Source organism: Staurois parvus, unplaced genomic scaffold, assembly GCF_062004578.1.
Source record: "Staurois parvus isolate SC_StPar_1 unplaced genomic scaffold, SC_StPar_1.0 ptg001058l, whole genome shotgun sequence".
NCBI lineage: Eukaryota > Metazoa > Chordata > Amphibia > Anura > Ranidae > Staurois > Staurois parvus.
In genome coordinates this window covers 1,346,995-1,370,532 of record NW_028318854.1, presented here as the reverse complement: position 1 = coordinate 1,370,532, position 23,538 = coordinate 1,346,995, and the positions used below count along the sequence as shown (strand labels likewise).

The 23,538-nt window shown below is 44.9% G+C and overlaps 2 protein-coding genes across 7 annotated transcripts in view; both read left to right on the top strand.

The window, feature by feature from the left end:
- Positions 1 to 3,074, top strand: part of LOC149440710 (calpain-9-like) — a 62,416-nt gene extending 59,342 nt beyond the window's left edge. For all 3 annotated transcript variants that reach the window (XM_089658219.1, XM_089658217.1, XM_089658218.1), the window contains exon 21: positions 2,672 to 3,074. In XM_089658219.1, the coding sequence (XP_089514345.1) occupies positions 2,672 to 2,698 (27 nt within the window). In that variant the 3' untranslated portion in view covers positions 2,699 to 3,074. The remainder of the gene's footprint in view (positions 1 to 2,671) is intronic.
- A 10,489-nt stretch (positions 3,075 to 13,563) lies between these two features.
- The window catches only part of ACTN4 (actinin alpha 4), a 100,002-nt gene continuing 90,027 nt past the window's right edge, over positions 13,564 to 23,538 (top strand). For 2 of the 4 annotated variants that reach the window (XM_089658216.1, XM_089658215.1), the window contains exon 1: positions 13,564 to 13,824. In XM_089658216.1, the coding sequence (XP_089514342.1) occupies positions 13,693 to 13,824 (132 nt within the window). In that variant the 5' untranslated portion in view covers positions 13,564 to 13,692. The remainder of the gene's footprint in view (positions 13,825 to 23,538) is intronic. The other 2 variants (XM_089658214.1, XM_089658213.1) reach the window with 2 other exon arrangements.

Genomic DNA, 23,538 nt, shown 5'->3' with positions numbered 1-23,538 from the left:
GGAGGAATAGCACCCAAAGGGCCAGACAGAGGCAAGCAAAGGGCCACAGTTTGCAGACCACTGCTCTAAACAAACAGTCCCAATATATAGAATCCTCCCTCCATGTCTCATGCAACATGTAGCCATCTCACAAAATTCATTGAGATAGAATGCTTATTGTGCTGTCTACTATAAAGACAAGAATTTGATTTAGCTGAAGCAAATTGTTATGAATTATTATTATGGAAAATATGACAACACAAGCCTGTAAATGTCTGAAATTCCCATATTACACCTCAGGTGCATGCGTCTAGGAGGCATGTTTAAAATGTTTGACATTCTCACCTAAACCGGTTTCAATGTGTAAAAATAATAATGTGGGCAGAACTCTGTGGGACATATTTCTTGTGCAGGTGATACGGCAATGTAAGGCCCCATGTACACGGGGCGTTTTGCTCTGGTGCATGAAGCTCCAACTTTTACATGCGGGTAGAGTGCACAGGTGCAATGTCCAGTCCCCTGCCAGCAGCTTGTCAAACTCTATGAAAGGCTGAAAGCTGCTGCGCATGGATGGGGCTGGACAGTACACTAACGTTTAAGGTAATATGGGATGAACGCCTAGAATGCATGAAGTCTGCGTTCCAAGCATTCATTTCTGTGCACATACTACCCAAACGTTAGTACCACCAGGTCCACTGTCTAGCCCTGTCAACACACAACAGCTGTCAGCCTCTCATAGAGTTTGACAGGCTGACGGCAGATGGTCTGAATCGTGTACCTGTGCCTTCCACCTCCACGTAAATGCCAGAACCCCATGCAATGGCACTAAACTCATAATTTGCATTGGATATAAGGCATTCCCACCACCGATTTAGCCGGTGTGAATTGTAGCAGCAATGGTTATCGCTGGTTGTATGGACAGCAGCAAAAAGCTGCAACTATAGGTGACCTGTTATTAGAGCAAACAGTCGCACCTAGCCGCTGAGAGCCACATCAGTTTTCATGCACGTCTCAATGAGTTTTATACCCTTTGCAGATTCCTGCACAGAACAAAATCTGCACGAGATACTAGTGTTGCGGTGTGAACAGGGCACATAAAGATCTATCTTTTTTTGTGCCCTTGCAGAACGTGCAGAAAAAGTAACATCTCTGCACCATGGTGTGAAGAAGGCATTAAAACCATCCCCTGCTCTGACATATACGCCGACAGGAATAGGTTAAACTGACAGTCGGGGCGGACTGACCATTGGAGCACTCTGGCACTGCCCGAGGGCCCGGGGTCAGTAGGGAGCCCCATGAAATTCCCCTGGTACCTTTTATAGGCTTTTTTGGGTGTGCTTTGAGTGTGGTCAAGCACACAGAGGCTCCATGATCCCCTATTGCCTGGGGGTCCCATGAGTTGTCAGTCCTCCCCTGCTGACAGTTTACTTGACCTTTAACTGGTTCAGTTCCATTCAAATCTGATATACTCAGAAGTAGAAATAAACTCAAAACAAAACAAAAATCCAAACTTTTTAATGTATGCTGGCAGATGGATGGGTCGCTGAGGTTCTCTTCCAGAAAGGGTTGCCTTTTTAAGAGACTATTAAAGGGTTAAAATTTGTATCTATTTTGCAGTGATTGGTGTTCTGCTAAGAAGATTTTCCTTTTCCTTCCTGTCCTGGAGACGGAACAGGAAATCTCTCCAAAATGATTGAAATTCCCATCCTAAATAGTTCTCATAGGAACCAGTATCCTCGTTTTGGATGTGTCCATCATTATGAATTTCCCATCATTAGATGTCTCCATGACGGTGGTTCCAGGGCACAAAGAATCCCCAGCAACAACATAGACAGAAATTACATTTTCACAAAGGGCCTAACCTTTCCTCACTTTATCCAAAAGAAAAAGAAAATACCTTTACATACTTGTTACGGGCTAGTTCATAAAAATGTGCTCCAGATCAGTTCCGGAGCGTTTGTTATACATTTCTGGATGTGTTCCAGATTCTTTATTACCTGTTTTCACTGTAGTCCAGTGTGTTTTTTATGCATGTAGGTGCGTTCACTTACGTTTTTGATGGATAGTTAGTTTGGCTGAAAAAAGACAAAAGTCCATTCAGTTCAACTATTAAAAAAAAATTATAATCCTGTACTAACAGTTGATCCAGAGGAAGGCAAAAAAAACCCAGCAAAGCATGATCCAATTTGCTCCTGCAGGGAAAAAATTCCTTCCTGATCCCCTGAGAGGCAATCGGATATTCCCTGGATCAACTTTACCTATAAATGTTAGTATCCAGTTACATATATTCTGTGTATCTAGGAAAGAATCCAGGCCTATTTTAAAGCAATCCACTGAGCTGGCCAGAACCAACTCTTGAGGAAGTCCACATTTTCACAGCTCTCACAGTGAAGAAACCTTTCCGTGTTTGGAAATTAAATTTCTTATATGTTCTTCTTGCGTTATACCATGTTCCAGTACAGTTCTGCGCAGGAAAAATGCAGCTCGTGGTACTTTTTTTCTGGAACCAGAACGCACTGGAACTGCAAGCACTGCTATTATCTATGCCATTGAAAACCATGTAACCTACTTTCCAAGCATTTTGGATGCAGAAAAAAAGCACTGGAACACGTGTAGTGTGAACTAGCCCTAAGCTATTAAGTTTTGTACAAGCAAAAGACAATGTTGAATGTTTCATATATTTTATCTGCAGTGGCTGCTACTGGGTGTATACATCTGATATGATCTCATAGAGAAGGACCACATGCAGCATGAAAAAGACATTGGTGATCTGTAAACATGTCTCCTGTGTAGAATTTGGAATTTGAAATAGCATTTCAGCATCTGCCAAGAAGAAAACATGCGTGAAAAATGGGGTTTATATGCCCCATTTTTTTAAAGAAAGTTGGTACTCTAGGACAATCTGAATCGCATTCTGGCAAGATCGTGAAAAACTTCCTACCTCAAAATCCATGTTATGTATATCATGTGCTGGTAATGTTTTGTATTCATTGACTCTAAATTGTTATAACTAAATATTCAGCTATGTCAAATAAGCCAACACTTTTTAATGTAATAAATATGATTTCAATGTAATAAACAGGAATAAATATGTATTTCTTCATGTGTCCTATACTCTGTAGAGTAGTTGTAAATTACTTTAACCACTTGCCCCCCTGAAGATTTACCCCCCTTCCTGACCAGGCCATTTTTTGCATTATGACGCTGTGTTACTTTAACTGACAATTGCGCGGTCATGCAGCGCTGCACCTCAAGTGAAATTTACGTCCTTTTTTCCCACAAATTTAGCTTTCTTTTGGTGGTATTTGATCGCCTGTGCATTGTTTATTTTTTGCATTATAAGCAAAAAAAAGACCGACGATTTTGAGAAAAAAAACAATATTTTGGACTTTTTACTAATAAACATGTCCAGTAAAAAATTTAAAAAATCAAATATAATCATAAATTTAGACCAAAATTTATTCTGCGACATGTCTTTGCTAAAAAGAAAAATCCCAATACGTGTAAATTAATTGGTTTACATGAAAGTTATAGTGTTTACAAATGGCAGTATAGATAATGGGATTTTTTTTTTTCTACTAGTGATAGCGGCGATCAGCGACCTTTAGCGGGACTGGGGCGGACATTCTGACACTGCGGGGGGGGGGAACTAACTTGGTGTCATTGATAACCCCAGTGAAACCAATACAGTGATTAGTGCTATAAAAAAAAATCACTGACACTGTACTAATGACACTTGGCAGGAAAGGGTTAATGTGAGGTGGTGATCAAAGGGTTAATTGTGTGCTGGGAGTGTTTTACTAGGAGGCGGGGGATGTGTGCTTCACTGTAAGCACACTGATCGGGATGGCTGTACTGTGCACAGCCATCCCAAGCAGTGTGCTCGAGCTGATAGGGAGGAAGATTGTTTGTAAACAACACAATCTTCCTCCCCGTCGGAGATGCTCGGTAATCACTGGGCGCCAGCGGGTAATTACTGTCCGGGACCCAATGACATCCGTGGCCGCGAATGGCGGTGCGGGTAGGGTGCGCATGTGGCTCGTGAACGCCCCCTACCGGGAAATGCGAAATGACGTATATATATACGTGATCCTGCACACAGGTGCCTCCCTGTAGCAGTAAATCTGCTATAGGGCAGTCCTTAAGCGGTTAATGGCATGTTTCGGCCTCCATAAAACAAGAATAGGAACTAACTTGTACAGAGTATAGAAAGTATTACAGATGTAATGACTGTAAACAGTGACACCTACAGGCAAGAGGTATGAACACCACATACACCATAAATTGCGCATACTAATATGTAAGGCTGGCTTCATACTAATGTTTTTCAGCAATGCATGTTAGCACAATGCATGTTAAAGCAGGGCAGTACCATTTATTTATTTAGAATTTCACCCTAAGACATAAGTATAGTAGCTGGCAAACCCCATACTGCAGTGGACCATGGGGCATAGGCAAGACGCAGGGGTGATGCGCTACAAAATGATGCAGCCTTACCACTACAAAGACGTCAATTTGCGTGAGCTAACGTATCGCAGTGGAAAAATATGAAGGAACCTTTAAGATTAACCGAAGTTCACTTGATTAAATGCTCCACCCAAAACTAACTTAAAGGAAAACACCATCAAAGAAGGGTACTGAGCAAAATGAATGGGCAGCCATTGCTGAGCTAATGTTGTAAACAGGGGCGGACTGACCATTTGGAAACTCGGGCACTGCCCGAGGGCCGGGGTCAGTAGGGGGCCCCATGAAATGCCCCTGGTACCTTTTTCATAGACTTTTTTGAGTTTGGGCAAGGACACAGGGGCCCCATGATCCCCTATTGCCCGGTGGCCCAATGAGTTGTCAGTCCGCCCCTGGTTGTAAATGTTATTTCCTATGTGTCTCTAGCTTTGAGTCACTGACCACTAACAGGCATGTGATAAATGAACTCAGAGTGAGAGAAAAACTCCTTCCTGCATATTTTTCCGAAGAGCAACTTGGCTATTATTGATGCCATTAGATTTTTTCAGCCAGTAAACCAGCATTTGTAAAATCAGAAGGCAGTGACATTAGTGTACATACTTCCTTCAGTACAGGTGCCCTTTAAATATAAAAAAAAAATCTAAAATTTTTGATATGCCTATGCAGTAAACAGGACAAACCGGTAAAGCATTGAATGCAAATCTCAGTATCAAATCTCTTTCTTTACTGAAGTCAGACCTTGGACTGGAGTATATGTTCATTGGTTAGTCTGTTAATGTGTGAGATCTGTAAGTGGTATCTTTAGGGATTAAAATTCCATTGTCTGGAACCCACACCCAAAATATCACCTGCGGAATTTTTGTTTTTGCTTTCTTTGTAAGATAAAGGTGCTGACCATAAACAGGTACACAAGCAGGATAACCAGAGGACTCTGGCCTGGAATGTGCATGTATTTACATTGTGCCTAGGTATAGAATGTGATCATCAATGATTAACTGGACATTGCGTCATCTATTACAACAGATTTTTGATTAGATTAGATAATAAGGTACTCAATTTAACATTAAAAAGCAACAAAACACAGTAAAAAAAAAATCACATATGTTGCTAATATGGACTCCAAAACCTCAAAATGCTTCCTCTACCAATATATTTGTGCCTACATACAGGGGTGGACTGACAACTCCTGGGGCCCCCGGGCAATAGGGGATCATGGGGCTCCTGTGTCCTTGCCCAAACTCAAAAAAGCCTATGAAAAAGGTACCAGGGGCATCTCATGGGGCCCCCTACTGACCCCGGGCCCTCAGGCAGTGCCCGAATTTCCAAATGGTCAGTCCGCCCCTGCCTACATAGGTAAACTGTGTATAATCTCCATTCATTCAATATGGTTCAGCTGGTATATTGCAACACCTCTAAGCAGACACTAGATGGTGCTTTTGAAATTAATAATAAAGTATAAGCAAAGTTATATAGTGAATATTGAATCTTCTAGGCCAGTGGTGGGCAACCTTTTTTTTCAACTGAGCCAAATCTCGCCAAAACCATGATTGAAATTTATTTTGAGAGCCACATTTTTAAAACTGAAAATACATCTCCCATATAGTAATTCATCCCCCATAGTAATTCATCCCCCATATAGTAATTCATCCCCCATAGTGTAATTCATCCCCCATAGTGTAATTCATCCCCCATAGTAATTCATCCCCCATAGTAATTCATCCCCCATATAGTAATTCATCCCCCATATAGTAATTCATCCTCCATATAGTAATTCATCCCCCATAGTAATTCATCCCCCATATAGTAATTCATCCCCCATAGCAATTCATCCCCCGTATAGTATTTCATCCCTCGTATAGTATTTCATCCCCCGTATAGTATTTCATCCCCCGTATAGTATTTCATCCCCCATATAGTATTTCATCCCCCATATAGTATTTCATCCCTCATATAGTATTTCATCCCCCATATAGTAATTCATCCCTCATATAGTATTTCATCCCTCATATAGTATTTCATCCCCCCATATAGTATTTCATCCCTCATATAGTATTTCATCCCCCCATATAGTATTTCATCCCTCATATAGTATTTCATCCCTCATATAGTAATTCATCCCTCATATAGTATTTCATCCCCCCATATAGTAATTCATCCCTCATATAGTATTTCATCCCCCCATATAGTATTTCATCCCCCCATATAGTATTTCATCCCTCATATAGTAATTCATCCCTCATATAGTATTTCATCCCCCCATATAGTATTTCATCCCCCCATATAGTATTTCATCCCCCCATATAGTATTTCATCCCTCATATAGTAATTCATCCCTCATATAGTATTTCATCCCTCATATAGTATTTCATCCCTCATATAGTATTTCATCCCCCATATAGTATTTCATCCCCCCATATAGTATTTCATCCCCTCATATAGTATTTCATCCCTCATATAGTATTTCATCCCCCCATATAGTATTTCATCCCTCATACAGTAATTCATCCCTCATATAGTAATTCATCCCCCATATAGTATTTCATCCCTCATATAGTATTTCATCCCCCCATATAGTATTTCATCCCTCATATAGTAATTCATCCCCCCATATAGTATTTCATCCCCCCATATAGTATTTCATCCCTCATATAGTAATTCATCCCTGATATAGTAATTCATCCCCCATATAGTATTTCATCCCCCCATATAGTATTTCATCCCTCATAAAGTAATTCATCCCTCATATAGTATTTCATCCCCCACAGTACTATTCCCCCCCCCCCCCTTCTAGTAAGCCAAGTCCCCCGTGTCAATTCACTTACCTTTTGCGTTCCTCTCGCTGTCTTCCCGCGCCGTTCGGGTCTTCAGGGCGGACTGTGAGAGGAGCCTAGCTCCCCTCCCCTCACGTTCGGCACGCTGCCCCGCCTACACACATCCTGACAGCCACATCCGCAAGCCGGATTAAAAGGTCCGCGCGGACTTTTGGGGCTGCCAACCGAGAGGAGGCAGGGGAGCGGCCGACCGAGAGGAGGGAGGGGAGCAGGCGCCCGGCACACAGAAGAGCCGCATTAGACTGGGTAAAGAGCCGCATGTGGCTCGCGAGCCGCGGCTTGCCGACCACTGTTCTAGGCTCCTTGCGCACTGAATGCCAGGGGACACCTAGGAGAAAATCACGATAAAACGCACATTTTTGCATGCGCACTTAGGTGTTTGGAGGTAATACCTTCTGTTAGCCAGAATGTTCATTTATTTATTACAGGTACTTATACAGTGCTGTTGCTTTACATATATTGTACATTCACATTGGTCCCTGGCCCTTAGGGAGTGTACAGTCTAGGGTCCCTAACTCATATGTACACTAGGGCCAATTTACCTAACAGCATGTCCATGGAGTGTGGGGGTAAGCCCATGCAGGCACAGGCGGTGCCATGGTTGGGATTTGAACCGATGACCCTAGTACTGCCAGGCAGAGATGCTAGCCACTGTGCTGCCCCATGGCTGTTAGACTGTACCATGCACAAATGCTCATTAATGCATCTTAAGAATGTTTTTTTTTCTGCTTCCAAATGCTCCTGCTTATTAAAGCGGAGCTCCACCCATTCCACTTTAAGGACTGCCCCCCGCTCCTCATTAAGGATTGGCACCTTTGGGGGGTGGGGAGGAGCGGGTACCTGAATTTGACAGGTACCCACTCCCACTTCCGATCCGATCGCCTAGGCGATCAGAAGCGGAAGGTGTCCTCCCTCCCTGTAGTCTTTTGGGACACATGACAGGTCCCAGAAGACTACAGGACCATTCATGAAGCGCAGCCCTACTCGCGCATGCGCAGTGGGTACTCGGCTGTGAAGCCGCAAGCTATCACAGCCGGGTGCCCACACTGAAGATGCCGGCCTCCTGGAATACAGGACAGCTGGTAAAATGGGCTGCGGGGGACACACCACGGGACCGAGGGACAGGTAAGTGGCTGTTTTTTAAAAGTCAGCAGCTACAGTTTTTGTAGCTGCTGACTTTTATTTTTTGACAGGGTGAGTGGAACTCCACTTTAATGCCTGTGGGGGCAGCACAGTGGCTAAATGGTCAGCACTTCTGCCTAGCAGTATTAGGGCCATTGGTTCAAATCCCAACCACAGCATCACCTTGCATTTGCATGTTCTCCCTGTGTCCACATGGGTTTCCTCCAGGCACTCCAGTTTCCTCCCACACTCCAAAGACATGCTGGTAGGTTAATTGGATCCTGTCTAAATTGTCCCTAGTATGTGTATGTATGAATGTAAGTTAGGGACCTTAGATTGTACACCCCTTGAGGGTTAGGGACTGATGTGAATGTACAATATATATGTAATGCGCTGCATAAACTGACAGCAGTATAGAAGTACCTGTAATAATAATAATATGTGTGTATGGGCACATAGTCTAACATGGAGAGGATTTTAGGAAGAAACAAAACTGTCAAATGCCGGTAAAAAGACCAGTTTGGGTGGACGTTACTTGTTGTTCCTGTAGGTTCAAGGATCATGCTTGGCAGAGCATCATCAAACTGTAAGATAGGAAACACAGGAACTCTTGTCATCATGATTCTGGGGCTCTCTGATATCTTCTGAAGACTGTCTGATCCTAGATTCACACCTAAGCATTTTCCGCAGCATTTTGCAGAAAAACAGCACAGTCCATTTAACATGATATCCTATGGGACAGGTTCACTTCTCCGAGTTTTCTCCCAGTGAGTTTTTTGAAAAGGGTCGGGGACTTTTTTGACCGCAAAAAGTTGCTTTTTTGGTCCTATAGACTTCAATGGAAATGCTGTAGAAAAGCATGTATTGCGTTTTTCATTTTAATCTGCCTAGCAACAAGAAAAAATAAAGCAAAACGCGTTAAATACACATGGGCCCATGCCCCCTCCACTGACTTCTCCATCAAGATCAATAATACAACCATCAGTCCCTGCCCTCATGCCAGGGTACTAGGTGTAATCCTAGATTCCCATTTGTCCTTTCAGCCCCAAATCCAATCGCTATCCAAATCATGTAGACTTCACCTCCGCAACATTTATTTATTTATTTCAGGTACTTATATAGATACGCCCGTTCCTAACCCCGGAAACCACTAAGCAACTTATTCACTCCCTTGTTATATCTCGCCTTGACTATTGTAACTCCCGCCTCATTGGCCTACCTCATCGCAGGCTATCCCCTCTTCAGTCTATCATGAATGCTGCCAGACTCATCCACCGTTCCATATCAGCCACCCCTCTCTGCCAATCTCTCCACTGGCTTCCCATTGCCCAACAAATAAAAATTCAAAACATTAACAATAACATATAAAGCCATTTATAACTCAAATTACATCACCGATCTTGTCTCCAAATATCACCCAAACCGTCCTCTCCGCTCCTCCCACAACCTTCCTTGTCTCCTCCTTCCATGCTCATCTCCAGGACTTCTCCAGAGTCTCCCCCATCCTCTGGAACTCTCTACCCCAATCTATCCAACCTTCTCTGTCCACTTTTAGGCGATCTCTGAAAACCTATCTCTTCAGGGAAGCCTATCCTGCCTTCAGCTAATAATGGAATCTTCTATTCCTCCTATCAGTTCATCCCCCACAGTTGTTACCTTTTGTACCACCAGCCCCTCCCTCTTAGATTGTAAGCTCCAAGGAGCAGGGCCCTCCTAACCCTCTTGTATTGAACTGTATTGTTGCTGTATTGTCTCCCTTTTTATTGTAAAGCGCAAACTGTTAGTGCTATATAAATCCTGTATAATAATAACATGCAAAACGCACCACAAAAAGCACTGCAGAAATGGATCAAACGCAAACTGCATAGGTCTGAACCTAGACTAAAAGGACCCAGACATAACAGCCCCCAAATCTGGCTGAGGCCCATTGAGGTAATTAGTGGTCAGACAGGTTTTAAAATCTTGTGTGGTCACTATTTGTTTACCCTTCCACAAGCTGTTGCTGGAGGTGTCTACAGTGTCCTTCGTCCTTCCTTCTGTAATGGATCAGTTGACCAGGGAAACTGTTTATATACAATATATGGGAACCCATTGGTAGACTTGCATACCTGAGGGTAATCAGATCTTCCAACTGCCTTCTAGGGCGTATGGACATCATAGAACTTCTGTATGTCAGAAATCCTAAAGTGTTATAAATGATCCACCTCCCACCCGGCCTATTATAAAAAAAACGACCGAGCTGTAGCACCATTATTGTGGGTGGACATCATATGATGTCCTCCAGGTGTGCACCTCATGCACACCCTAGGGGCCACACAGCAGCACGATCTGACACTTGCTGTGTCCCCTGGGCACAGCAGAAGACAGATCAGCCCTGGTACCATGTGATCGCTGTGACCAATTACAACGACCATGTCAGTTGTACACAGCGGCTTTAATTCATAGCCATTCATTTTGTACTACTGTGATCGGCCAATCACAGTGCACCTAAACCATGTGGTATTTGTGAGTAGACCATAAGCAATAGTATTTTTTTCATTGAGAAGGTAAAAGTTAGAACCTCTGACAGCTTTTTTTTTCTTTTGCTGTTTGGGTTTATATGAGAGAGATTTCCCCTTTCTGCTATGTGTAAATAGTGAGGCTGATGAACCATTTCATCTATAGCAGCTGCATTGCCCTTACAACTGGTATGTGGATGCCCAGGACTTAGGCTACGTTCACACTAGCGTTGTGTGCAGGCGGCAGAGAGGCGTTTGGGAGCGTTTTTACCGCTTCCCAAATGCCTCTGCCAATTCTGCACATTGCAGTACATGGTGCTGTTCTAACGAGAGCGGTAGCATCGCGGTAAAACGGACGCCTCTGGTCGAGTCAGGAGGCGTTGAAGCCCCCTATTCTAGCCTATGGTGCTGCTCCGCAAACGCCCGGCCGGCGTTTGCAACGCAGTTGTGGGGTGTCTGCGGAGCGGTAACACCATTCAAACTTCATTATAGGCGTTTGTGGGGCGTTTTTAACGGTCAGCAAACGCCTAGCAACCCCCGCTAAACTGCACATGCAGCGTTTGCGGAGCGTTAAAAAACGCTCCGCAAACGCCGGAACAACGCTTGCCAAACACTATAGGGGCGTTTGGCAAGCGTTGGTAAAACAGCCAAGTGTGAACGAGCCCTTAAAGTGATTCTAAAAGTTAGAATATTAAAAATACTTACCTGCTCTTTGCAATGGTTTTGCACAGAGCAGCCTGGATACTCTTTTTTTGGGGTCCCCTTCCGGCTGTCCTGCTCCTCCCTGCCCAGTGCCCTCAATAACAAGCCTCTTGCTATGAGGGCACTCGAGCAGGCTCGCTCTCTTGAATGGACATTATCCATTCACACACACAGCGTGGCTCACTGGCTGTGATTGACAGCAGCAGGAGCTAATGGCTGCAGCTGTGTGAGCCAATGAGAAGAGAGAGACCCCGGAGAGCAGTGGCTCTCATGCAAATCACTGGAGCGGGATGGGGCTTGGGTAAGTGTAAGGGGGGGGGGGAGCTGCGCACAGTTCTTTTAAGGTAAAAACCTTCTGCCTTTAGAACCACTTTAAAGTTGTAATCCCTTACATATACCCAGTGAAGTGACTGGCCTCAGGTGATACACAGAGATGAAACAAATCCTCTTGCATAAGTTGTACATGTTTATCTGCAGCCATCTCTTCTTTACAGCCTCCTAAAGCACACATTTTACAAAGCAAAGGGTCCTGTTCTGAGTTCTCATTGAGGAGGATGAGGGTCCTGTACTGAGTTCTCATTGGAGGGATTGGGGTCCTTTACTGAGTTCTCATTGGAGGGATGGGGGTCCTGTACTGAGTTCTCACTGGATGGATTGGGGTCCTGTACTGAGTTCTCATTGGAGGAGATTAAGGGGGGGGGGGGTCCTGTACTGAGATCCCATTGGAGATGGGGGTCCTGTACTGAGATCTCATTGGAGGAGATGAGGGTCCTGTACTGAGATCTCATTGGAGGAGATGGGGGTCCTGTTCTAAGTTCTCATTGGAGGGATGGGGGACCCGTACTGAGTTCTCATTGGAGGGATGGAGATCTTGTTCTGAGTTCTCACTGGAGGAGATGGGGGTCCTGCTCTGAGTTCTCATTGGAGGAGATGGGGGTCCTCTTCTGACTTCTCATTGGAGGAGATGGGGGTCCTGTTCTGAGTTCTCATTGGAGGAGATGGGGGTCCTGTTCTGAGTTCTCATTGGAGGGGATGGGGTTCCTGTTCTGAGTTCTCATTGGAGGAGATGGGGGTCCTGTTCTGAGTTCTCATTGGAGGAGATGGGGGTCCTGTTCTGACTTCTCACTGGAGGAGATGGGGGTCCTGATCTGAGTTCTCATTGGAGGAGATGGGGGTCCTGTTCTGAGTTCTCACTGGAGGGGATGGGGGTCCTGTTCTGAGTTCTCATTGGAGGAGATGGGGTTCCTGTTCTGAGTTCTCATTGGAGGAGATGGGGTTCCTGTTCTGAGTTCTCATTGGAGGAGATGGGGTTCCTGTTCTGAGTTCTCATTGGAGGAGATGGGGTTCCTGTTCTGAGTTCTCATTGGAGGAGATTGGGGTCCTGTTCTGAGTTCTCATTGGAGGAGATTGGGGTCCTGTTCTGAGTTCTCATTGGAGGAGATGGGGGTCCTGTTCTGAGTTCTCATTGGAGGAGATGGGGGTCCTGTTCTGAGTTCTCATTGGAGGAGATGGGGGTCCTGTTCTGGGGTGTGTTTGGTAGAGGGGAGTACCGGAATAGTAGTAGCACTAGTACTGTCTCAGTGGGATGAAGGAGAGATACTTGTGGAGGGGTATGGGTGACATAGTACACCGGTGTTGTGGGGTCCCGGTGGGGGGATACAGAGCAGACACACCGGCATACCTGGCAGCAGTCAGGAGTAAAGGGCGGGAACAGCCTGCTCTCAGGGCGGATGACACGGGTGTGACCGTGATGTCAGAGGGCGTCTCCCGCCCCTCCCATCACATTCTGTGAATTGCCGCTCAGCACCGATTGACCAAAAGGCGGTTCAGGAGCGGCAAACTCCCTCTTCTTCTGCTATTGGTCAGTTGGCTAGCTGGGCGGCTCGCTATCGGCCTTCGCGGTATTCCTATTGGCTGGTTCGGTTGAGGTGAGCGAGTAGACGCTGGGGTGGCGGAGGACGTGAAGCGCGCATGCGCATTCGGCGCCGATCCCAGGAGAGGAAAGGAACCCGCTGCTTCCACACGGGAGAGAGAACACCCTCCTTGCTGTTACTAGTCGCCGCAACTCCCCCGATAGCAAAACTCTCCGGGCCGCCATGGTGGACTATCACTCGAGCGGCGGCGGGTCGCAGTCCAACATGTCTCAGGACGGGAGGTACATGGAGCAGGAAGAAGACTGGGACCGGGACCTGCTACTTGACCCGGCCTGGGAGAAGCAGCAGCGCAAGGTGAGCGCACTCTGTGACACGGGATTGGTTCAGGGGAACTGGAGCCGTTGCCCATGGCAACCGCACACCCGGCCTCGTTTTAAAGGAAGCGACCTGATTGGTCAGGAGGGTAAACAGCTCAGTGTGGCTACTCTGGGCTCCAGTTGCTGGGGATCGGCTTCCCTGTTCGCTTCACCCCCACTGACTATGTATATGTATAGCATTCCTCATCCCTACCTTCCCTACACTCCTGTACAGCCAGCCATGGCACCCCAGCAGCAGCCTGTCATCTGTCCTGTCATGGCCTCAGCTGCTTTCTGTGAGTTACTAAACTCTCCCCCATGTGTCATTGTGTGCCCCCCCCTCCCGCACCTGACTGGGGCAATGACAGGCTCCAGCATGGTGTCCAGGGACACTCCCTACTGATCCCCTCTGATCACCAGTATGGAGAGATCCACGCCATCTATGGGCAGCTCCCTGGGGCACCATGGCTGATATGGCTCCAAGACTTTTTCCCTACCCACTAGTGGGATCTCCGACCCACAAGTCACACTGACTGTCTGCAGACACCCCAACGGGAGATTAGATCAGGGGTCCCCAAACTTTCTAAACACAGGGCCAGTTTACTGTCCTTCAAACTTTAGGGGGGGGGGGGGGGTCGGTCAGTGGCCTGTGAGAGTAGAAAATATCCTGACTTGGGAAAAAACTGTGCCCCATGATTAGTATCAAGGGTTAGGGGAGTAATAGTGCCCTGTCTGTGGTATTTATAGAAGGAATAGTAAAACATCATTGGTGTCAGTGAGGGGGAATGGTGCCCTATTGTGGGTGTCAGTGAGGGGGAATGGTGCCCTATTGTGGGTGTCAGTGAGGGGGAATGGTGCCCTATTGTGGGTGTCAGTGAGGGGGAATGGTGCCCTATTGTGGGTGTCAGTGAGGGGGAATGGTGCCCTATTGTGGGTGTCAGTGAGGGGGAATGGTGCCCTATTGTGGGTGTCAGTGAGGGGGAATGGTGCCCTATTGTGGGTGTCAGTGAGGGGGAATGGTGCCCCACTGTTGCTGAACAGTGGGGAAGGGAATGCCTCAAAGGGCCGCAGTTTGGTGATCACTGGATTAGAGTGAGCAGCTGCAGAAAGGGGATCTTCCTTTACCTGATCACTCTGATCTTCTCTCCAAACTTTTTCTTGCTAACCAACCAGCAGGTGAGCTCACATTAGGATGCATTTCACAGCCAGATTTTAGGACTCATTTCAAATGACATTAAACTGAAAAATGCAATATATTGCAGAGTATCATTCATTCGATGTGGTGGCTGCAGCAGTTTTATTTTTTTTTAGGGCCCTCCCCACAACCGTTTCCACCTGGTGATCTGGCCAGTAACTCACCCCATGTATTCGAGTGCCCCCACTCTCATTGATGGCGCACAGCGCGGGGGGCACTTTTGCAGCAGTATTGCCAGTCGGTGTGTGTGTGTGTGTGTGTGTGTATGTATGTGTGTGTGTGTGTGGGGGGGGGGGGTGTTAGCTGGACTAGCTGGTTTAAATACACTATCAAATGGAAGCCAAACTCCAGTTAACAATTTATAAGCAGTTACAGCATTTTGGGTTTTTGTTTTTTTTTTTTACTATTTTGGATAAAGGGTTTACATGAATAAATACAGCTGGTGACTCCTGTGAGTAGTAAATGATTTGCCTCCACACTGTAACTGCTACATCTGCAGGACAGCTTGTTCTGTTGAAAAATAACATATTTACTGGCTGGATCACCAGGTGAAAACTAAAGCGATAAAACTAATGCAGCCATCACATCTAAGAATTGTTATAGTAAATGTTTGGTTTTGAGTGTAATACCACTGCAGTCAAACACATTTAGAAACGCATATACTAGAACAGTTATTTAACTAGCCTGTTCTGTACCATTGCAGTGCTTTCACAATTTTTTTTATTTACAAAAAAATACACCATGTTGTGTGTGGGTCCCCCCCCCCCCCCCCATTAGGACATACTACAAACATATGTTTAGGCTCGGTTCACACTGCCGTGACTTGGAATCCGACTTGTGAGACCTTAAGCCACATGATCTGTGAAATCCCATGTTAATGAGAGTTGTCTTAATTAGCACTACTGAAGTCACTCCGACTTTAGAAAAGGTTCTTCTTCAAGGCGACTTCTGACTTGTGCCCATAGACTTTAATGGCAGTTGGATCCTCATCTATATTGATGTGATTTGCATCCGACATTACAGAATGATTACCTGTAGGTGATGTTCTCATTGTTCACACGGCATGAAAGTCGCAAGCAAATCGCCAGGAAGTCGCCTGGCAAAGTCACATGACTTTCAGGTCACAGTAGCGTGAACCAACCATAAATGTATGACTTGGTTTACACATGGGGTCCTCGCCACCCCTCTGATCCACTGCCAATTACTCTTCAGCCTGTGTTTAACAGGTGGTGAGGAACCAATATATGGCCTCCTCACAGTCTATTTTACCCCTGAAAGTGCTACACCACCACGGCAAAACCAATTTCAGGGTAGTTGTGCCATGGTCTTGTTCGCTTGAATGGGCTGCTTTCAGCAGCAGTACTGGTGGTTTATTTTTGCCTAGACAAAGCATATCTGTTTTTTGCAGCTTAAGGTGAGCAGTAAAAACATGGTTTAACAGCCTATTTTTACCTTCCCCAACCCAAAGTGTAATTCAGCCCTAACTCAGAAAATAATAGTGTCAAACGCATGTGGTACCACTCACTGAACGCAGGGATTGTGGTACAAACAAGCCCTTAGCTGTCATCAAGTCTATTATGGTCATTTTAGAACTGTGAGAATGAAATGAGACCATATTGTAGTTGGGTATCCTGTTGTATTGTTTTCTATTAACTTGTTAAAAAGTCAATAAAAATGACTGAACTACCCATTGAATTTTGTTGGCAGACTATTTTACAAGGTAAGTCACCAGGTCTTTCCTATACCCCTTCCTCCTTTACTTGGGACCAACATGCAGCAGCATGAGCCAATGGGTTCACACATACTAGGGTCAGGTCAGCTACCAGCATGTCTTTGGAGTGTGGGAAGGAACCTGCACGAACATACAAACTCCATGCTGATAGTGTCCTGACTGAGATAGGAACCAAGGACCCCAGAAATACTAACCACTAGGCCACTGTGTGCTGCCCCCTTCACTAGTATAAAACTCATTTATTCCCCCTGGATGTTGTGTTCAGTACTTGTCACTTCTGTATTCCAGTTCTTCTTTTAATATAGGCCATCAAACTGAGGTGACAATTACAAGCAAGCTGTCAGTGAGATATGGTGTTCAGTCCTCCTCTGATAGAACGCTGGGCAGGAAGAGTTCTGTTACATCAGCTCAGTAGCAAAGTCTTTACATTAATCTCAAGACTTTGCAACTTTGTATCTCAGATGCTAATACCTGACACTTTTGTATCTGAGATGCTAATACCTGACACTTTTGTATCTAACATGCTAATACCTGACACTTTTGAAGTAGGCGTGTATGCCGACAGATCCTTTTCTAATAGCATAAAGTTACTATGAACTGGGGGTTAGTCTGGTGTTTCACAAGTGGAATGCAATGACAAATGAATGCAATACAGGAAATTATAATCAGAGGATATAAAAATCATTCTGTATTTATTGAAGCACTATGGGCAGATGTTTGAGATAAAGAATTAATAGATTAATTTACAGACATCGTAGGTCACCACAGGCGCGGTAAACGACCTCACATTTCCATATTGACAAAGTATTATTTTGTTTTGCCTTCTTTAATAAGAAGAAAAATACATATTCATTAAGCCTTGGTTGGGTGTGCTGTGCATTGCCCAGTGAGCTGTGGACAAGGAGAGGCACCTGTAATTCGTTGCACAACCTTTTGTTTTTATTGGATTGTGTAGATTTCTTAACACTTGAGAGGAGATTTTCCTCTTTCTTGCAACACCAGATAATCGTGCTGATATTCTTTCCCCTATGCCCCGCTGGTGGTTTGAATGAGTGCCAGATCATACCCCCTGACTTTCTTTCATCTCTTGGTGGTTCTGTTTTTTGAAGCATGTGAAGATCCTACAGGCTTTACTTATGTAGACACCTGTAAAATGCTTACTGTTGGTTTGAAGAGATAGGGATTTGCTAGGGGGTGTATTGATGTTAGGCTGGATGCAAATGCTAGGTGACTCTTCTCAGGGTGAGCGAGTACTGGAGGGTGTGGCAGAAGATCAGTGAGATATGATTGAAGAGTCACGCATATAAAACACGAGTTACATGCTTAGCAGGGCTGTGTGGGGTGGCATGTAATCCCAGGGTGGGAGTTGGTGTTGCCAAGCCGTCAGTCATTGCTTTGGACTGTAAAAATGACTGTACGTTATTACAATAGTGTCATTTTTGAATGGCCTTTGAGCAGCCTTCTCGTTGCTTTGCAATCTGGGCTGGGCTGCTCTGAGGTTTGTTTTTTTACAACTGGCAGGGCAGTAATAACCAGAAAGGGAGCAGTGCCTGTGTGAGATGTAGTGGCACATTGTATTACTTCATTCTGGACAAATCCTAGCTGCCAGGTGGCATTAAAAACCTACTATTCTCTGGTGTCACTAGACAGACAAACACATTGCCCGACACCTAAAAAGTTGTTGGTGTCATTGGGGGTCTAGCTATCTAGCTTTGATTTATGCTGCATTTGGAAAACAACATAAAACACAATACATCATGTTTGTTTACAGTGCATGGGCTTTGCTGCTTGTTTTGTCACGATTGGACAAATCCTAAAAGTTAGGTTAACAAAGTCCCTTAATATATTAAGGGTCCATGTACACGGGACGTTTGGAAAACACTTCTGAATGATGGAAACTGAGTGCTGGAAAACATAGGTTAAAAACCGTATGTTTAGCCGTGTTTGCATACTGCGTTTATGTGCGTTTTAGAAGTGTTTTTTAAGTTTAACATCAGGAGACCATCCAGAATGCACTGAAACTGTAAAAAATTAACTATTTCAGATATTTTGAGAGAAATAGAGAGAACAGGAGCAGAGAGAGCAGTATGCGCTGAGATGATCTGTCTTTTCTGGTTGTATTCACTATGGATTCCATCATGAGCATAATGCGGCATGTTCTACCGGTTTTTTTCTTCATGCAAAACCTGGAACTGACTGCACTAATGTACTAGGTCTATTTGAATACATGGAAAACGCTTGTTAAAAAACGCTTCTAAACGTGGTTAGCCGCATTTACAAATGTTTGAAATGCTGATAAAATCTACTCCTGAACGCAAGTTTGGTGCGTTCAAAAAAACTACTGTAAACTCAACTGCCCGTAAACGACTGTGTACATGGACACATAGGAATCCATTAGGGAGAGTTCAGGGGCTGCTGAAAAAACCCAGAAAAGCTCCTAAATGTGAGTTTGTCAGCTGCAGTGTACATGAACCCTAATACAGCCGATCCTTTTCTGTTGCGGGATCCCTTATTTCCCATTGGACCGCTTGACTTTTAATTTTTTTTTGGTTGATTTGGCTGCCCTTTTCTTATACATAAGGATAGCCTTATATGGCCAGATGTTGGCAAACTGTATATCTGATTTGATTACACCCTGGGATGGTCAGGGAATGTACACGTTGACTGCCTGAGTTATCACAGATATTTTTCAGCATGCTTGCAATCTTCCGTGACTGAGCTATACCTACATCCCTTTCTTCATATGTGTTCTTCAACCAAATGTCAGCCTGGCTGGTGATAATGATGCTAGGTCCCATTGGTGCTTAGCTGCAGGTGGCGGTCTAATCTCCCATGCCTTATGCTTTGCGTAATGGTGCCTATAGACCTCTGAGAATTGTGTGTGATTTGTCTGCCCTTGGGCTTGACTGCACAAATTTGACTGCTTGACTCTACCGAGCGTCATGTGTGCTGCTATGGAGATCTTTGCCAACACAACTGAGTGTGTATGTGTGCTGGCTCCATAGACATCAGATCTTTCCCTGGTATAGCTGAAAACGTCCAGAATCTGCAACCTTCCTCTGACGTCTGGAAACGGTCATAAAAGAAATACAAAATCTTCCACTTCTAACCCCTTCTGTAAATGTTACTTGCCTGGCAGTCGTTGCATTAATTCGAAATAGGCAAGCTTGGCGCTCCGCTGAGGTAAAACCTACAAATCCCATCATGCCTTTCCCTGTAGGAGGTATGCTTCCGACTGTCTTGCTGTGCCTTATCAGACCTGTAGTTCCAAGGTTGCTTACCCCTGTGTTAAGCTGCATACATTGATGACTTGATGCCCATTATCCTGATCTCTATACTTGTCCTAGGTCAGTGACTCCAGTATTGAAGTCAACATAACCAGGAAAATGGCATTTTCTACAGGCAAGTGATCAGTGGTCACCTCCTGTATTTCTTCCATGACAGTTTTGCTATTAAGGCTTGCCATAGACACAAGTCAGTGCTTTCTACTCTTGGCCAGTGTTCTTACTGCCCCGGATTTCATATGAATGATTGTTCTGTAAAGTGAACCTGTCCTTTTTCCAAGCTGGGCGAAGCTACATGCTCACAATAAAGCAGACCTCTGCAGTGTCTAACATTTCTTTCCTTCACTGTCTTCACCACTGGAAGATGCCTCTTTTAAATTCAAGCTGGTACTTACACAGGGTTGAGTATTCTCTCCCTGCCCCCCACATGGGAGCATTGAGCTAGTCACCAAGCAGTAGCACTGTCACATGATCCTTATACTTGGAAGTATCGGGTATTTTGCTTTGCTCTTAGCATTAAACAGAACAGTGAGGTATCAAAGCAAAGGTGGTTAGCGCTTCCGCCTGGCAGTACTAGGGTTGCTGGTTCAAATCCCGACCACAGCACCACCTGCCTGGAGTTTGCATGTTCTCCCTGTGCCTGCATGGGTTTCCTCCCACTCTCCAAAGACATGCTGGTAGGTGAATTGGCTCCTGTCTAAATTGGCCCTAATATGTATATGTATGGATGTGAGAAAGGGATCTAAGGGCTCGTTCACACTTGGCTGTTTTGCCAACGCTTGCCAAACGCCCCTATAGCGTTTGGCAAGCGTTGGTCCGGCGTTTGCTGAGCGTTTTTAACGCTCGGCAAACGCTCCGCAAACGCCGCATGCGCGGTTTAGCGGCGGTTGCTAGGCGTTTGCCGAGCGTTAATAACGCCCCACAAACGCCTATAATGCAGTTTGAGTGGTGTTACCGCTCCGCAAACGCCCCGCAACCGCGTCGCAACCGCACCGCAAACGCCGGCCGGGCGTTTGCGGAGCGGCACCATAGACGAGAATAGGAGGCTTCAAAGCCTCCTGACTCGTCCAGAGGCGTCCGTTTTGCCGCGACGCGACGCAAACGCTCCCGTTAGAACAGCACCATGTGCTGTAATGTGCAGAATTGGCAGAGGCGTTTGGGAAGCGGTAAAAACGCTTCCCAAATGCCTCTCTGCCGCCTGCACACAAGGCTAGTGTGAACGTAGCCTTAGATTGTACGCCCCTTGAGGGTTAGGGATTGATGTGATGTACAATATATATGTAAAGTGCTGCGTAAATTGATGGAGCTATATAAGTACCTGAAATAAATAAGGTGCATAAAAGCAGAGTGGAGGCAGGTCATTGAGGTCAACCTATTACTTTGCTCTGCACAATCAAACATATGTTAGGGCAGTTTCTTAATCCTTTTTTTTTTTTTTTTTCCCCTAAAATGGGAAAACACGTTCTACTTATCTGCTCTGTGTAATGGTTTTGCACAGGGCGACCCTAAACCTCCTCCTCTTCTCTGAGAGCCCCCATAGCAAGCTGCTTGATATAGAGGCACTCTATAGATGGGTAAGTGTCTGGGGTGGGGGAGTTGGTGCAGGGGAGCTGCTATTATTTTTTTTTTCTATTATACAGGATTTATATAGCGCCAACAGTTTGCGCAGTGCTTTACAAAATGAAGGTAGACATAACCGTTACAATACAATTTGGTAGAAGAGGAAACGGAGGGCCCTGCTCGTTAGAGCTTACAGTCTATTGAATGTTTGTTTTACATTAATGCAGACAATGGATTGTTGTAAAAAAAAACCTTTGCCTTTTGGAATCGCTTTAATCTAAGACCTTAATGACTTTCTCTGCCAGCTGCATAAAACATCCAGATGACATTACGTTGATGCATCCAGGTGTAGAGAATGCCATAGGTGTTGTTCCACCTGCATGCATATAGTGTGATTATCCTATGGTCAATAATGAGTTATGGGGAAGGATTGTTCTTGCAAGGAATGTGGTTGAAATGCTTCTGTTCCATAGATCCTGCTGTGATGATTACTTTACGTAAAATTCACAACATTTTTCTAAGACAATGGAACAAATGACTTGAGACTACTATCCTGTGTCTGTGGACAGAGAAAAGGCTGGGGCTGCTTGTAAGATCTAAATTTTTTATAAGAGTTTTAACTCCTTATTTACAGTTGCTTCTCTGATACCTGACTGACTTATCCCGAGACTCCAGCTTAACCCGCATGTGATGTATACACAAGACCACTAAACTAAATAAAGCCATCTTGGGTTGGCTAGTGTGTGGGAGCCATCGTTTGTACAGGTGACAATTGTCCCCTTGTTAGAATGGGGGGGGAGAGGAGTATGTGGTGTGTTTTTTTTTTTTTTTTTTTTTTTTTTTTTTTCTCTTCAGCTGAATAAATATAGCCGCCGCTGTGTATTCTGCTTTTTTTCCTTCTTTCAGATGCTTGTGAATAACTTCTTTAAGACTTTGGATTCTGTGGTTAAAGTCTATGAACTCGCTGTGTAATGCACACAATTGTGTCCCTTTTTACGTATCTGCTTTCTTCTAAGCAGTGAACAGTTTAGTGTCCAAACCTGGTTTGCCAGTTGTAAGTGAAACCAGTGACCTATTAACTGAGAGCCTGGAAATCTTTCATGTTTGTGCTTTAAATCCCCTGGCTGGGCACAGGCTCCCTCCCATGTGAAAGGCCTCTTTATGGGGACTCTCCAAGTGCAGCACAGTTGCCTTTTTGTGGTAGACAATAACCACAGATAAGGGTATGCTGTGTTCAAATGCTGACCGGACCTGCTGTATCAGATTCAAGGCTCTCGTCCACATGGGCCTGCAACGTGCATACTTGTTGGGGGCTGTAGATCTGAGCTATGTGGCAAAAAAAGGACACAACAGCTTATTCCGTCTTGCAAAAAGCCCCAATGTTATTTTATATAGTCCTTGTATTGAGAGAGAGAACTCTTGTGCAGACTTCAGCCAGTATGTTGGACAGTTACAAGTTCCAGCATGTCAAATGAGCCATTGGAACATGATTTGCAATACAGGGCTGTAAAGTTAGCTTCTGACTGAATTCAGCTTTCATTACTGCATAGTTGGTGAGCCCTGTAACAAGTAAACCCAAAGTCCCTGCCCTTAACTTGCTTTCCTTTTTGCTGTTCATTGTATGCAAGTTTTGACTTTATTTTATAATGTACAGCGCTGAGCAAACTTTTTGGCGCTATATAAATACTGTATAATAATATTTTCAAGTCAGAGGTATGGTACACTCCTTGCCCTCCTACAATGCTATTGACTGCACCTGAGTGACATAGTGAAGGGGTGGATGCATTGCATATAGACAGTAGTTTTGCTTGGAGGCTAGATGCTGCCCTTTGCTTGCTTTTATCTGGCCCTTGGGACACCATTTTTATCCACTGACACCAAACATGGGTCACAATTCCTCCCAATGGGGCCCCACTGACACCAACAATGGCTCACAATTCC